The following is an 18,370-nucleotide window of genomic DNA, read 5'->3' as shown; positions in this document are numbered from 1 at the left end:
GTTCATACAACCCACATGGCAAGTTTTGCAGATCGAAACCGGAAGTAGGTGTTTATTGCGCGGAGGAGAGCAAATATGCGCCATTTTTAGGGTAGCAGACCACAACTGACTGGCATTTCACTAGGAACTATTCAACCCCCTATTTTCTTTTCATTTTTTCGTTAGTTTGTGATAGAACTTTCATGAAAAATTGGTGTAGGAAAAAGTGATGTTCTCTAAAGATACGTAAAGACGACATGAAGTTGTCGTTTTTTATATGAAACAAAGAAGGATTTGAATTACTGACCTTTAACCTATAAGAGCTGAAATAAGACTATTCTCGAGACACATCGCAATTAGTCTTTATAGCCATAAATCGGTTGTATATGATATAAAAGAGTGTTTCCAGTGCAAAATAATAATGAAATTCGACATTTTTTGAATTTTGACCTTATTTTATGTATATGCGCCTATTTCAGCAGCGATTTCTGGGATTAAAAGGCCAATACTTTGTCTCCAGAATGTCAGAAAATGCACAAAATGCATCCTTCTGGGTCTTATTCATGACGGAATGAATGATATTTCAAAATCCCAGTGAAAAATGATGCAAAAGAGTGGAACTTTTACCAAAATATACAATAAAAGGTCCATAAGTCCAAAATTTAGCCCTTTAAATGGGTAGGGGGTGGCTTCTATTAAATGTCTATATTTCTCTAAAATCTCGAAATTTCACAATGAAACTTGGCAATATGTTTGGTATTACATCTTTCTTGGAAATAGAGATGAAAATGGTGTGAAATTTGATAAGAAACATTTCTTATAGGAATAAGGTCAGTAATTCGGTCGAAAATGTGCTTCCGTGGTGTAGTCGAAAGAAGTCCATAATAAATAGATCCTAATTTTCCCATTTTCTGCGTAAATTCGTGTAGAACGAGTGCTTTCATCACACTTTTTCGCTACTAGAATACATTCTGCATGAAATGGGACGGTTTTCATGTTCATACAACCACATGGCAAGTTTTGCAGATCGAAACCGGAAGTAGGTGTTTATTGCGCGGAGGAGAGCAAATATGCGCCATTTTTAGGGTAGCAGACCACAACTGACTGGCATTTCACTAGGAACTATTCAACCCCCTATTTTCTTTTCATTTTTTCGTTAGTTTGTGATAGAACTTTCATGAAAAATTGGTGTAGGAAAAAGTGATGTTCTCTAAAGATACGTAAAGACGACATGAAGTTGTCGTTTTTTATATGAAACAAAGAAGGATTTGAATTACTGACCTTTAACCTATAAGAGCTGAAATAAGACTATTCTCGAGACACATCGCAATTAGTCTTTATAGCCATAAATCGGTTGTATATGATATAAAAGAGTGTTTCCAGTGCAAAATAATAATGAAATTCGACATTTTTTGAATTTTGACCTTATTTTATGTATATGCGCCTATTTCAGCAGCGATTTCTGGGATTAAAAGGCCAATACTTTGTCTCCAGAATGTCAGAAAATGCACAAAATGCATCCTTCTGGGTCTTATTCATGATGGAATGAATGATATTTCAAAATCCCAGTGAAAAATGATGCAAAAGAGTGGAACTTTTACCAAAATATACAATAAAAGGTCCATAAGTCCAAAATTTAGCCCTTTAAATGGGTAGGGGGTGGCTTCTATTAAATGTCTATATTTCTCTAAAATCTCGAAATTTCACAATGAAACTTGGCAATATGTTTGGTATTACATCTTTCTTGGAAATAGAGATGAAAATGGTGTGAAATTTGATAAGAAACATTTCTTATAGGAATAAGGTCAGTAATTCGGTCGAAAATGTGCTTCCGTGGTGTAGTCGAAAGAAGTCCATAATAAATAGATCCTAATTTTCCCATTTTCTGCGTAAATTCGTGTAGAACGAGTGCTTTCATCACACTTTTTCGCTACTAGAATACATTCTGCATGAAATGGGACGGTTTTCATGTTCATACAACCCACATGGCAAGTTTTGCAGATCGAAACCGGAAGTAGGTGTTTATTGCGCGGAGGAGAGCAAATATGCGCCATTTTTAGGGTAGCAGACCACAACTGACTGGCATTTCACTAGGAACTATTCAACCCCCTATTTTCTTTTCATTTTTTCGTTAGTTTGTGATAGAACTTTCATGAAAAATTGGTGTAGGAAAAAGTGATGTTCTCTAAAGATACGTAAAGACGACATGAAGTTGTCGTTTTTTATATGAAACAAAGAAGGATTTGAATTACTGACCTTTAACCTTGATGGTAGTCTGGAGTTCCTTCCCCTTTCACTACTAGTATAATATCGGTACTGTTTGCGGTACGACGGGAACCAGATTATCTTGATGGTGGCAGAAATAGTTAGGTAGCAGATGGCGGTTTTTTCTAGTACTTCGGACTTCCGAGCGATGTGGCCAAGTCAGACGGCTTCCGATATCTTACGAGATGCAGACCTGAAAATAAAAAGATACCGGTTTACATCTTAATTGAAGAAGAAATAAAATACATAGTAAACTTCATACAAAGCATAGATTTTTAAATCCACAAGCCACCTGAAAGACAATTTCAGCCCGCGAAAATACATGACATTTCAGCCCAAATTAGCCATATCTCCAACTGGCCTTAAAATGTAAGGAGAAATGATAGAGCCAAATGGCCACTTGCATTCTGTACTCAGTTTCAAGTATTACTTGCAGAGCTGGACAAAAATACCTGTCAACCGATTACTTTTTTCACTATTTTCAACTGTGTGAGGCCTATATGACATTTGACAGTTCACGAGACGCTCAATACTGATAGTGGTATATATGCATTTCAAGCAGTTAAATGAAAATGATGCCATCAAGCTTACATTCGTATCTGCCAGAATTTCTGCAACATACCATTCTTAAACTTGTTAATCACAAACTCACATCAACAAATATTTCAAACATCAAAACAGCCTTCACTTCAAGGTTTTATCTCTAATGACAGATTTTGACCCTGGCCAATTCGAATCTGTGGCTGGAAACTACCAACTGCTACCTTAAGGACCAAGACATGCATCTCCATTGACTGTCTGGCACCTGATTCTAAGAAAATGGCCAATTCGAATCTGTGGCTGGAAACTACCATCTGCTACCTTAGTTGGAACGTTTTGTTAAACTTATCTGGGGACCAAGCGGCATTTCCGGAGACACACGTTTCTATTTTTATACATTATAGACCACCAGAAAAACCCAGGAAGACATGGTAAATTATGATTAGTTTCAATTTTTATACATTATATACCACCAGAAAGCCCCGGGAATACATGGTAAATTATGCTGTAAACGGATGGTTCTGTGCTTTATCGATATATTGGTATTAGTATTAACCTTGTGTTTTGTGGACAATGAACTACACTTGACTTTAACTTAACTTCGGGTCAGCATCAGTTTGCGTAAATATATACAGGTTTCCAATTAATGTTTACTCTACAGGGAATGTAATTCTATGCAGCCTAATTAATCCCGAAATTGTGTTAAGTGTACTTTTATCACTCTTGCCAATAAAGACAAATAAACTTCTTTTTTTGTCTGTTTGATTTGTTATGCATACGTAGTTTTGCTCTACATTTAAGTCTTTTAGGCGGTAATCTCGATTATAAATAGCTTTGTGTCGCAATATTATTCCACTAAAGTACAGTTCTGTATTTTTCAATGCAAAGCTTATTTACTTTTTATTACGTACGATTCTAACATGATCCGCAGCAACCGCTATATAAACATATAGCGGAATCTCCTATAGATAAATCTGCGATAAAATATGGTTGGCTGTTACATTTCACCCCCTACGATTGTGACATAAGAGATTCTACTTATATTCCATTATATACGAAATATTTCAGGGCTAAACGGTTGAAAACAACATTTCAAAAACATAGTTATGATAGAAAGCCATTATGACTTATGTGTATGACCGTAAAACACGTTTTGATCTCTACGACAAATTCAGTTAACTCAATTACGATTCAGCGGTGACGTCATAAATGTCTAACATAATGTATGACGTCATAATGATGTGACGTCATATTTAAGTTGAGCTTGTAACTCGTAAGACAGGGTCAACTAGCCTAATTTGATTATTCTGTTCATAAATAATTTGCAAGCTGTTTAGATAGCCAGTTTATAAATACTTCTCAAAATCTTATAAAAAAGGAACAAGTATGTTTACGTTCCACTGGCTAAACACTTTCTAACCATGGGACTAAATTGTAACTGCATATGATCCGAATGACGTATTACGCTGAAAATATAGTACTGCAAAATGCGAATTTCTTGCGTTGTTAGAATCGAAATAATAAATATGTTCCAATAATTTTATTAGTTAATAAAATATGAGCAGACTTTCAGGTGCGAATAATTAAATCACGAGTGCGTAGCATTATTACACATCCAAACTCCTGTCCATATTTTATTAACTGATAAAATACAGGAACAGATTTATTATTTCTTAAATAAGCACATACAATATCATACAATTATTATAACTTTGTTCAATAGCATAAAATGAATTCACAAAACTGGCATAAATAAAAAGCGGGATGGCTCACATTAAGATGACGGCACGTATCCTATATGAAATTCAAAAATGTAAAACATGGAGTTTCCGGTCCCTATGTAATTAAAGAAGAATGAATTAAATTGACAATATGCAATATCAACCTGTATAAATAAGATTGACTAATAGTCTTGATTGATTTAATCACGTTCATCATTAGTCTGTGTACTCAGTTATGTCACAGCACTTGGCCATTCAAAGTAGGACATATAAGCCCCGAGTGTATGGAAAAATGATCTTAAAACTAACAAATAGTAAATCCGGAAGAAGACGGGTAAATAAACATTTGTGTGACGGCAGAGGCAGTAAAATAAAAGGTCAGTGAATGGAAATATTGAATATCTGCTTACCATTCTACCTCTTTCGTCTTTCATTGTTATTTGTAATTGACAATGAAATTCATAAACAAATCAAATACAACTTGAGTCGCACCATGAGAAAACCAACATAGTGCATTTGCGACCAGCATGGATCCAGACCAGCCTGCGCATCCGCACAGTCTGGTCAGGATCCATGCTGTTCACTAAAAGTTTCTCTAATTGCAATAGATTTTGAAAGCGAACGGCATAGATCCTAACCAGACTGCGCGGATGTGCAGGCTGATCTTGATCCATGCTGGTCGCAAACGCACTATGTTAGTTTTCTCATGGTGCGGCTCAAATAAATCAATTTTACGTTTAATTAAGAAAAAAAATTATTGCAAAAGAGTGTTTTATTACTATTTATGCACGATGGGCGGTTATACGTCGGGCGTAATAATATTACGAGGGCGCAGCCCATTTAGAATTATTTGTACGACGTATTACCGCCCGAGTGTAAAAAAGTATCAATTATTTCGATTCTAATATGCCCTTAATCTAAAACAGTAGATGAAATATAGAAGCGCTCTTTCTTTGTCGCAACAAAAAACGTTGACGTCATCGCACGCTAACGTGACGTCATTCTAGCGTAAGAGTGTTTTAATAGAGGCAAGCATATTAGAATAAAAAATGCTTCACTCGCGCGTGCCATAGCACTTAGGATAAATAAAAACATAATTATAACAAATCACCCCTGGACCAGTAGGAAAATAGAAAATTGTAATTTTTGGAGGATATGTTAGTTTTATTTAGTGTGGAAATTAACACAAGGATGTACATGTTTGCAAATCTAAGGGGCGAAATAATAAAAACTCAATTCTAGGTAAGTTCTAAAGTTAACGCAAACTTAAACGGCATGTAATGTGCCACACTCCTACTTAGATAGTATAAAACAGTAGACGATTCGATAGTTTCTTCCACTGAAGCACAAACAAAATTAAAAATGACCTTTTACTATGATGTGCAGTGTTATGAAATTACAAAAATTTACTCCGCGGAAACTGTAGTACACAATCCGGATTAACATAAAATAGTAAAGATACAACAGTAAAGAGTATAAGATCAAACGATTTGAGGAAATTGGATGTAAACTTGAGAAATTTCCTTCGGTTTGGTTTTTACATCTAGGTTTTTATCTTATCTGAAATTCTCGTCAATAGGCAATACAGTAACAAAGTGTCGATGTGCTAAGTTTTCGTCAGATCATAATTATACGCCTAAACTTTAATTTGCGAAAACTGTTTCGTACGTACGTACGTTCTAATACATTTATGATATTCCTTTCAAACAATAGCCTTTCTCTAATGTAGCAGTATATATTGAATGCATTCTATATGAAAAATACTTAAAAACAAATCTCTCATGAAACTCGATTAACTTTATATAAGACAGACCGTCGGACCAATCAGAATTTAACAGAATATGATAGAGATCGGTTTCATAGACAGATAGACAGATAGACAGGCTGACCAACCGAACTATCGGTGTCAAACACGGAACGACAGACTGACAGATCGGTTAGATAGAAAGGCAGGTAGGTAGGTAAGGTAGGTAGTTTGGTAGGTCGGCAGTTAGGTAGGTAAGTAGGTAGGTAAGTTAGGTAGATAAGGTAGGTAGTTAGGTAAGGTAGGTAGTTAGGTAGGTAAGTAGGTAGGTATGTAAGGTAGGTAGTTAGATAGATAAGTAGGAAGGTAGGTAGGTAGGTAGGTAGGTAGGTGTGTTGGTGGAAAGGTATGTCTATTGCGAGAGAAGACATGCTAAAATAGTTTGTCAGTGAATCTGATCAGGAAGTAGCTGGTATAATTTCTTCTTATACACACTGCAACGAAAGATGCAATATTGATTTGATAACGCATGCAACTGTCATAAACACATCGTGACACTGCATTGGTTTTACTTAAATGGAAGCGACGGAAGACTGACCGCTCTAGGAATATATTAAAACAACGAAAAGCGAAACCACTAAACTTCTTATTTGACTGCATTTAACTATATAATTCAAACATACGACGATTCGAAAAATTGTAATATGGACATGGTAACACTGAGATCTGCAGCATTAAAAAGTTAAATCAACAAATAAGGAAGGAAGGGTGCACATTGACAAAAGTACAATAGTAAATATGTGAAAACGACAATAAGGATTTAAACTTGCCCGAGGAAAACATTAAAAAGAGAAAATTGTACTTTAAATAATTACTCTAAGTTAAGTGTATATATGCATGCATAACATACCATGTACTCTTCCCATGTGGAGTTAATAAAGAATTCTATTTACTATTTTTTGCATAGGATAGGATTGTATTTTGCATTAGTGTATTCACATTTCATCAGATAATTTTATATACGCTGTTGAAGTTTAAATTGAATTTAGTTATCTTGTGTCAGTTTAAGTGATCAGTTTGCAAGCATGTCTAATAGGAAGTGGAGATGTGTGTACTATCAGTGCGCAATTTAAAAAAAGAAAGAAAAAAGATGCAGCTTATGTCATGCATAACATTTGGTAATCGAGTAATTCGAGACTAAGGTCACCTTTGGAAAATGATGATGCACGTTGTAATCTATAAAAAACACGTTGTTTGAATGCACGACTTGTAATATATGATATGTTAGTGAACAGTTATAAATGTCGAAAGCGCCGCTGTTTTTGTGTTAGGTTATACAAATGATGTCGATTCCTTACGTTGCCGACGGTACGGATGATAGTATATCGACAGGATCAAAGGTGGTTGAGGCTCTAGTGTTGTGCATAATAATCGTGTTTAGTGTTATCGGTAATACTTCACTCTGGATTGTGGTGTTAAGGTCTCGGTCCTTGAGGACAGTCACCAATATGTTCATCCTAGGTCTTTCTGCAGCAGGTAATATTTTGTTTCATTTTTTACATAAGTTTAATTTTATATTTACATTTAAGTATTGAACAAGCGACGCAGGATATAAATAACAAAAAAAAGGCAATAAAACATCTCAAACAAGAAATATATTACATTCTATCTCAACGACATTTAGCATATGGCATGTAATGCAAACAATTGACCTTAAATTTATGTGAGGGGATATGAACTCAATAAAAATCAGATTTAAACTAAACCATGAAATATGACACTGGAATAGGACTAATCTTGATGTCAACTATTCATTCAAGTATTGCACTTTTAATCTATTACGAGCTTCCTTTTCTCGGCTTAGTTGCATTTCGCCAGTGGTCTTGAGTATTATTCCAAATCCAATATAGTAAATGAATGCAAATCCCAAATATCATTATTACATAAGAAACTATCATGTACTTCATTTTCGTAATAAAAATGAACTGCAATGGAATTTTATAAATGTAATAAACTAAATGTATAGCTATAAAAGTCCAATTTAATGCGATGATGCTTATCAAAATTTTATCACAGAGTATCTAATTACAATTATTAACAGCAAACTGATCCATGTTTACAATAAGTGAAATTAGACGCACGGGAATAAAGTAACGAATCAAATGCCTACAATCTCTGCAGTTATAGTATCGTTTTTAATCGATGTTTGCTATGCTGTGGTTACCATAATAAGTATATAAGTGTTGATCAAGCACATATATCCTTCAAAAACGACAAAGACTCCCGTGGAGTACGTAATTACGTGCTATACAGTTAAATGTTCGTATTTTGTTAGATATAAACGGGTTTCTATCAATGTTTTGATGATATTTTCGTGATTTCGTATGAGACTTTTTCTAACAATGCATAAAAACGCTTTTTTATCCAGCTCGATAAATAGGGAAAGAAGTACTAACATCATCGTCTGCTTGGTCTGTGAACCTTACGTCAAATTACTTTAGACATACGTATTAACGTTAACGTTCTATTTTTTTCGAACTAGTGAGAACATGCTGTCGTCGGTAAAATGCGTTTCTACTTTTATCTTGGTCTGTTACATTGTTTAAATGAGCCAAAATCATCAATTTCAACACAACAAGATACTAGTAACCAAATTTCAAAATAAAATCGTGCCGTCAGAAGACTGGGGCATAGTTTTGAAATAACTATAATTTTGATATATCAGTTTTATCTTGTTTTGGAACGGTACAGAAAGTTTTTCATAATTACCATATGTCTAACCTTATGTATATTGATAATTATGTGAGAAGAAACACCGTTCACCTGTTAAAGACGTTCTGTTTATTTAATAAAGATTTTGCTATCCTGTTTGTTTTAAGTCCATTTATTATATTAGTACGTTTTCCGGTTGTGTAAGAAAAAAGAGTTTTTATTTTGGTATGTAAGTCTCACTTATACATACAATGACATACAATCACGTACATAAGCATTAAAATTTTAATAAACCTTTCTCAACATATTATGTCACAGTCTATAATGACAATTCTTTAAATATCATAAAGTAGGTAACTAAGTGTGTTATATAAAATTGCAGTCAAACAAAATTATGCTCAACTTAAGTGGTTGCCAACATTTACTAAATAACACTTACTTTTCTAAAACATGATAACGTCTATGTTACCACAGACAGTGGGAAATCATTAAGTTTTCGTTGGTATTAAGTTTCGTTGTTTTAGCTTAAACGAGTGCGTCTAGGTTAAACATCTTCAGTGCTTGAGAAAAAAGGAAGCAAATAATACATTTTCACTGTTGCTTAGTTTGATTTTTGCCCTCCAAAGATATTTATTGATCATCATAGGTCACAACACACTAAACGATTGACCACTCTTTTGTGTGTAATCAACATGCTTTTCTGCCTTGTCGTATACAACCTGACCTTTTCGAAACTATTTCAAAAAATTTCTGCCAGTATTACATTATAATTGATTATTATTACTATTATATTTTTTTTCTGTCGATTTGTAGTGTCAGTGATACCTCTTTTGGATCTTTGCGTATATATCAAAATTGTCATGCCCGAGATATAATTGGAAATAAAAGATATTCTATTCTATTCTACTTTAGATCATGGTGATATTGAAGAGAAGGCAGTTGTGTATGATGCGAATATTTACATTGAAAACGCGTTATAAATTACCAAACATTTATCAGTTAATTATATCATTGGATTTTGAAACATAAAAAAACTAATGTTGTTTTGAGTGTATGAATTCGTTTCTGAATTAAATTCGATAAAGAAAACTCACAAAAATATTGAAGCTCTGAGGCCACCGAGTTTATCACCTTGAAGAACAAAGTCTATCTATCTAATTACATCCCTTCTACTTGTTATGATGAACTTTACGTTTTACGGAAGTATCATTTTATATATTTATGCAGGAAAATGTGAGATTGTGCTTGAATCAGTTGATTTAATTTACAGTTGTGTTTGTAACTTTTACATGTAATTGACTCTTAGAACAGTATTAATGTATTTATTTCTAACATGAGCAAGTTGCAAACTTACGATCATACAGAAAAGTAAGAATGTTGCTTTCACTGATACAATTAACATTTTCGTGCATTCAACTGATAGCATGTCCAAGTATTCTCTACAGGTTTCAATGCGATATATTACTAAATAAAATTAGATTTATTTGATCGAAAACTCTGTGTATGTTAATTTGTGTTTCATGCGGCAATCATACCTGTCATGAAATGCAAATTTTGCCAGTCATCGTAAATATTCAAAATATTAACTCTATATAGCTAGCATTTAATATAAAAGTAAGTTTTGAGGTCGTAAACTAAAACACGTGTGATGAATTCTTTTCAAAAGGATATTTTATTACTTAAAACGCTCAAATTTGTTACGTACTCTGATTGATAAAATACCCATTTCGCTTGTTTATGTATCGTATCTTTAGAAGAAAATGCACATGCTTATTTTTTAACTTTTAACACTTCATTTAAGATGGTCATAATGACTAAGTTTATAATGTTTTCATATTAGTATGATTTTTTTTTTATTACTGTATATTTCTATTTATTGTAATTGTTTTATCAGATATACTACAGTAAGTATCTTTGAACCAGTTTTATTACCTCCCTTTAAAGCTGTGACTGAGAAAGTTTTGTGCATCTCTACTGACCATGCCATTCAGCATATCATTCAATTGTGCTCCAGCATCTTCTGTTTTAACATAATTTAAAAGCATTAAAGCATTAAGATTACAAATTATACAGTTAAGACATGTAACAAGAAGACATAATAATTCATCAAATGTCTCTATTGCTAAGGAACTGGTATTGTTAAAATGTTACGAAAAATTAAAGAACTTCATTAACTAATTGAGTTTCTAAATATGATGAAAATGGAAGAGGTCTTTAATGTTAGTCTCTGGTTAAACTTCATAGTAATATTAGTATCGGTTTATTAAATCAAAGTAATCATTAATCTGTGTAGCTCAGTTATTTCACAGCACTGGGACGCACCACTGGTAGGGTATTTATTGGACAAACGTTTACATGACCAGAAAATGAATTGGCTACGGAGGAGACAAGTGGATGGAATTCTTATTAAGTTGTTTATATAAGGATTTATATTAAGGGTGAAAAGCATTCTGCCTATTCACGTGTTTAATTCCATATGTGTGTTATCTATACGGAAATTTGAGCTTAAAAGTGTACTTGTAAGTTGCGGTTGACGAACATGTTACAACACCCAGGTATATATAAAAACATAAATCAGTGGCATTGATTTCAACTGAACTATTATATGAGTCGCGCCATAGGGAAACCAGCATAGTGCATTTGCGACCAGCATGGATCCAGACCAGCCTGCGCATTCGCGCAATTTGGTCAGGATCCATGCTGTTCGCTTTCAAAGCCTGTTGCAGTTAGAGAAACCGCTAGCGAACAGCGTGGATCCTGACAAGACTGCGCGGATGCGCAGGCTGGTCTGGATCCATGCTGGTCGCAAATGCACTATGTTGGTTTTCTCTTAGTGCGGCTCATATGATGTACAGAAGGCGGGACGGAGTGATAAAGATGAAATGGTTGCAGGTAATGATGCAGACGATAGCGCTGTAACACAGGATGTACTAAAGCAGCCAGTATCATGTGGATTAAAACTTTAATCTTATTTATATCCGATTAAGTGATTCTCAACAAACGTTAACATTATGTTTGCAAGTAAAAATTAAGCTTAAAGTGCACATATATGTGCGCTATTCATTAAGTATTTCTGTTGTATACAATTTGTAACATGCAAATGGCAGAAGTATAAAAATGAAAGACAGTAAATAAGGCGAATAATATATGAGACGACAATTCTGGTAATATTATGTAATATTATTTTCTTGTTAGTAAAAATATGATTCACAAGTTGGTGGATAATAGATTTAATCAATCGACGGACATTAAGGTGATGAGAAACCCAGCAGGGAATATCAGGACAATCCTTTTAAATTAGTAGCATAACCGGTATTATTGTCAGATACATGTTATTATCTGTACGTGAATCTGGCGCTGTTGACAGCTAATTATCGTTTCGGAAATTGGACAAGTAGATTTTAGACAACATTAATGTAGTTTAAAAACTATTCCACATATAGAATAGCACAAAATATATACAACTCAATTTAGACTGGGTAGTTCTTTTAGTTACATAAATGGAGATGAATTCGAACGGTGCCGACGGCGGAGATGATAGTATTCCGACGGCATCAACAGCGGTTGAGGTTTTAGTGTTGTGCATAATAATTGTCGTTAGTGCTATTGGCAATGCTTCTCTTTGGATTGTAGTTTTAAGGTGTCAAGCCTTGCGGACAGTTACCAATATGTTTATCCTGGGTCTTTCTGCAGCAGGTAATATATATAATTCGTTCTATTTTAATCTTACCAATTTCAAGAACTGAAACAGAACCGAAGAACACTATCTGCCTAAATAGATAAACCCTCCATCAGCAATGAATCACATCAACGTAAGCCCTGAACTATTTTTGTAAAATTAATAATTGGGATACTTATATACATATATTTAAAGTAAACGAAATGTAGAGTAGATAATGACGCGCATAGGTGTTTATATCATGAAATTAAGTTTAAAAAAAAACGGAAGTAGATGCAACAACACATAAACCACTAACTGTTGCAATAACACGTTATGGGCATTTCAGGGGGGGTTAACGAATATAATAAAGATCCGAATGTAATATTACATTTAAATGTGAATTCTTGTATTAAATATAATGATACTTATAATCTGTAACAAACACCAAATGTAGATTCAGCAGTTTATACCAAAAAATGTAACTGATCCCGGAATTAAGTGATATTGCGAAATCTGTCTGTCCTCTTTACAGTTTAACATCGTTTTATTTGTTGTTTTTTCAACAGTCTATAGGCCTTTGTAAAATGCATTTTTCTTTGTTTTACACGCTTTATCACGCTTTAACAACTATTTGGGGATTATATGATAGTTTTTGTTACGGTCTCGATTTTATCTGTCCGACTAATGTATCTAGCGAGAACAACTTTGTTGTTACATATTGACTTAAAAAAAGCTTTATCCATAAAAGAGAGATAATTATGTGATATGTCAGCGTAAAACGTTTTGATATAATAGTACTGTAGCATGGTCGTTCTGTATGTGTCTTTGTTTAAGTCGACTGAAATTCTCTTCTTCTTCTTCGTTCGCAACTACACTGTCAGGCCAGTAGCCACGATGAAACTTGTGGTTTGCCGCAGATCCCCAATGCCTCCATACAGTTTCTGGTGGATTGAGGTATCTGTCGGCCCAGTCGCAGCTCGCTCCTGGTCATGCCTTTTACATCGCTTAAGTATATGCTCCGTAGTCTGATCTTCCTCACCACATGGACAAGTTGATGATGGTGCCAGTCTGTATTTCTTGTACAAGTAAGCATTGAGCTTGTTGCGCCCTTAGCGAAGCCTGGTCAGTATTACTTGTTCAGACCCATCATGGAGATGAAAAGCATCCTTGGTCTCGTTAGTGCCTTGATGATGGTGACTTTCTCCTTGTACCTCACAGGTGTTGTTGGCTGTTCTGAAAAGGTCCTAGTTTAGCCAGTTGGTGTGCCTCTTCATTGTCTGAAAGTCCACAATATGATGTAATCCACTGAATTGCAGGTTATATTCAGGTTCTGCATTCTCTTGGCTAGCTGCGATGCTTTATTGTTGGTCCGAGCTTCCATGACAGACAGTGCATCTGACAGCAATTCTCTGAAAGTTTGATGTTGGATATGTCATGAATATGTTTTGAGAAACGGTTCGGGCGCTGTATTTTTTCTGTCATCGACTTCAATGTAGTACACCGTGGATCTGGAATTAGCTTTGAATCAAAAATATGATCAATGCATACAAAAGCGTCTTGCAATGTATTAAAAATTTCAATTAGTCAAACAGGTGATTTAATGAAAGTAAGAGTCTGACTGCAGTGGTATAACTAAGTGCAAAAATGAGTACCAAATATTTATTTTGTGAATGGGAGGGATGGGGCTTCCTTTACACTGACTTCAGCTGCTGCAATAGTCTCACTAAATATCTGGTAGAATAATGTAGGTACTTTGCCGGCCAGTCAGTATCACTAATAAATAACTCTAATGTGACAGATTAATATAAACTGATTTTTTTTTCTGTGGGATATATGATATAATTATGTTCTCCGGATCGCGCATGTGGGGACTGACCAAATCATCCGGGACGGTTTGCATGCTGTGCTGCATTTCACGGGCACAATATTGGTCAATTCTGTCTGTTAGATATCTTCATTCTGTTCTATTCTGCTCTAACCTGTATGATTGATAGGTCAGTTAATTGTGTACGTTATTGTATTTTGTTTTTGATTTGCTTACCTTTAATTTAAAACGCTATGTACCTTATTACCGTAATGCAATTTTACATTCATTGTAAAATGATAGTAGTTCAGTTACCATTTTTATCGAACATTATATATATGCTTTTATTTAAAGCACTTTTGAACGTATTTTATATGAAAAGAGTGCTACATAAATGTGGTATATAATAATAATTATAATAATAATAATAAGTCAGCAATATTCTTATATTTGCTTCAAAACAGAATATTGACAGAAAACTTATAGAACTAGTCATACCAGTATACAACGAAATAAGCAGCATAGTCCGAAATGTATAATAGATATACAGTGATTAAATGAATTAAATTTAGGGATGAATGTAGTATTTTAATAACGCCCGAAAATAACAGTTATTTTATGACATTTATAAGTAATGTAAGCGAGAAAACAAAAAAGCGCACCTCTAATTTCTCTTGGGCATGTGACTTAAATTTCGTTTAAGTTTTTCAGTCATCACCTAACAACGTATCCTCACTTCCCTAATCTATGTAGACGTGACTAAATTTATTACGCGCTGACTTTACTAGATGATACTTGACCTTATCGCGTTAAAGTGATTCAGGTAAAAAATTTGAAAATACAAGACATGAATATTAACTTTAGTAAACGGAAGTTAAATTCAAAGAAAAATATCGATCAGTGTGTACTCAAATTTTTTTTCTAGTAAAAATAAAACTATATAACATGAATTCACAACGAGCTTCTTGTACACTGATAACAAACTTCACACTTAAAGTATCACAAAAGAAAACAATACACAAGAACGTATTTTATGAATTATATTAATATGCAAATAACGAAATATTTGCATACAACTTGCAACAATTTTGCCATATATTTTGGATGAGGATGGGGATTAGACTATGTATAGAAAGATTTTGATCTAGTGTACTAGTACATATGAGCCGCACCTTCAGAAAACAAACATTGTCCGTTTGCGACCAGCGTGGGTCCAGACCAGCCTGCGCATCCACGCAATCTGGTCAAGATCCATACTGTTCGCTTTCAAAGCCTATTGCAATTAGAGAAACAGCCTGCGGATGCGCAGGCTGGTCTGGATCCATGCTGGTCGCAAACGCACTCAGTTGGTTTTCTCATGGTGCGGCTCATATGATCGATTTATTCAAGCAGTCTTAACATAAAATTTAGTCTGGTGACCAATATATTTTTAGCCATTTTTATGTTCACAATACAATTATTTATATACAAGAAAAAAATCTATGAAACAGTTTTTTCAAAATTAAAAAAAAATATTCTTCACTATGGGTATTTTTCGTTGAAAAAAGTTTACAAAAGTAAATACGAAACAAGATATTTTTTTCATTTGTATCAATTATTGTAATGATATAGTATTACAAATATGACTATGATATCAAATAAGTATATAATAAAATCTGTATAAAGAATAAACGCTATTGTGCTGTCTTCGTGCATATTTTGGTTGGTATTTATAAATAAGCAGAAAATTATTAAAATGTTGAAAAATCGCTGACAGTTTCAGCAATAGTGGGTGTGTTCAAAACAACTTTTCACAAAAACAAGCCTGGTGACCCATTGTTTTTATTTGTTCATTGTTTTCAGCACAAATTCTATGATAGGAAAAAAAACTGTAGAAATTCTCTTTAAATGATTAAAGAAATCCCAGCAGATGGAATTAACATCAAAACAACATTGCCTTTCCCTTTAAATTCATTTTTACAAAATGTTTTGTCCAATATCATTTCAAAAAGTAGTACTTAATAGGTTCTCAATTGACTTTTATCTGATAAACTTGATCCGATACGACACGAGCTGTTTTATACACTGCAGAAGTCGTCGCAATAGGATTCCGACATGACAACGGACACTACGTTGTTAGCGAAGAAGTAATCCTGACATGACCTTGTAAGTACCGTAAGGTATCTACAGGATATCGTAAGATCAACGAATATATATACAACAAACAGATTCAAGTGATATACTTCAAGCAGTATGCCTCCAGATTTGGCTAAAAAAATCTTTCTTTCAAATTGAAGTTTGGTCATATTATGAACATTAGAATATGAATTTTTGTTTCTAAAATATTTTAAAAGTTCCAAATCAAGAAAAAACTATGACCGCGCCGAGAATCGAACCCCGGACCGCCGCGGCAATAAAAACATTTTCCTGCCGTCGTAACCAATAGTGCTATAGCTGAAGTAGTGCATAATGAATTCAAAATATAGATATTTATAATCTAGACAGTTTACCTGGAGTAAAAGCGTGACAAACGCTTTTCGATTTTCATCGTAAAAAGTAGAAAAAAACAGCAAATTCTCATGTGTTTCTGTAACATAAAGTTTGTCAGTAATTAAGTTTTAAAGCCTTCTTAAGTAATATAGCATTTATTTCAAGATATCTAAAAAAATAATTTTTTTTTGTTGTCGAAAACGATCTGGAGGCATGCCGCTTTAATAACATCGTATTCAATGAATCGTCAAAGAATTTCGCCCACGCTTCTACATTTAACAAATCGTTAGCATATATTATTTATAATTCTTATATGACTAGCAATGCTTAAGTCATCGCCGATTTGCCATGAAATTTTAAAGGAAGGTGAGAGAGAAACAGAGTATATATTTTAAAGTTAAAAGGAATAATCGACAGTGTGTTTAATGTTATGTAAGAAATACCTATCTCATCCTGAAATGCTGTTTTCCTCAAGGTAAATAACAGTTAGGTGCAGGAAATTTTGCAATGTGTAGCAATATTAATATTTTAGAAATATGAGTACTTTTGTGTAATGCGAAACTTAGCTGCGGAAAGTTTTTTTTTTATTATTTTTGAGAGATAATTTTCAGCTAGTGTTACACACCAATAAAACAAAATATATCTGTTTTTTTTGTTGTTTTTTTCAATTTTACAAAAACAAATGTACAACGTCTTTAATTCAGGTCGATTTTTAGCATTTATCTGATAACAAAACAACATTCTTATATAGCGGTGATGTATGGCTGCGTCAGAATTTGTTAAAATATTGTCTTCCTGTTCAACACAATAAAGTAAACCAAAATTTTTACTGTATGTTGTTATTTTCTCGAGACGAAAAAATTTTTGTATCTGTTTTTTTTTTTCAAATGGATTTTGTTATATCACGTTTGATCATCGTAATTCGTCATTTAAGTTGTTGATGTTTGATTACGTAGATCATTTGAGCCGCTCCATGTGAAAACCAACACATTCATATTAAATATGTTTAGTTAAGCTTTTATCAAAACAGCGTATGAAACTGACTACACCGACACAATCTGACACTGTATACAAATCGTTTGGATAAAAGCTTATAACTTAACATATTTAATATGAATGTTAATTATTATTGTTACTTTTTTAATACAGCACCACGTTATATTTCTAGTTAATTTACGTTAAGATGTTGTTCAAAGCACGTTGTTGTTTAATACAATATATGATGTCAATAACCTCTCTGGTTCTGTAGTATCGTGAGTAGAAATATGTTTAATCAATGGACACTACAAAGGATGACCAATGAACCAAGCAAGGATTATTAATGCAAATCGTTTACCTTACTAAGATAGGATTGCTGCATACCCGTATTTATCTATATGTAAATCTATCATACTTAACAGTTTATTTATCCCCCCGCCAAAGGCGAAGGGGATATTAGAAATGCTCTCCGTCCGTGCGTGCGCCCGTCCGTCCGT

General features: G+C 33.8%; 1 protein-coding gene across 3 annotated transcripts in view; it reads left to right on the top strand.

Moving 5' to 3' along the window:
* Positions 1 to 18,370, top strand: part of LOC123526518 (tyramine receptor Ser-2-like) — an 88,401-nt gene that overhangs the window by 9,940 nt on the left and 60,091 nt on the right. Inside the window, exon 1 of one of the 3 annotated variants that reach the window (XM_053523013.1) lies at positions 6,839 to 7,785. The exons of 1 other annotated variant lie outside the window; for it this stretch is intronic. In XM_053523013.1, coding sequence (XP_053378988.1) covers positions 7,590 to 7,785 — 196 coding nt within the window. In that variant the 5' untranslated portion in view covers positions 6,839 to 7,589. Of the gene's footprint in view, positions 1 to 6,838; positions 7,786 to 12,170; positions 12,658 to 18,370 lie in introns of those variants that run through there. One more of the 3 variants, XM_045305704.2, reaches the window with a different exon arrangement.

Source organism: Mercenaria mercenaria, chromosome 14 (assembly GCF_021730395.1).
Source record: "Mercenaria mercenaria strain notata chromosome 14, MADL_Memer_1, whole genome shotgun sequence".
Taxonomy (NCBI): Eukaryota; Metazoa; Mollusca; class Bivalvia; order Venerida; family Veneridae; genus Mercenaria; species Mercenaria mercenaria.
This window is presented reverse-complemented; position numbering and strand designations above follow the sequence as displayed.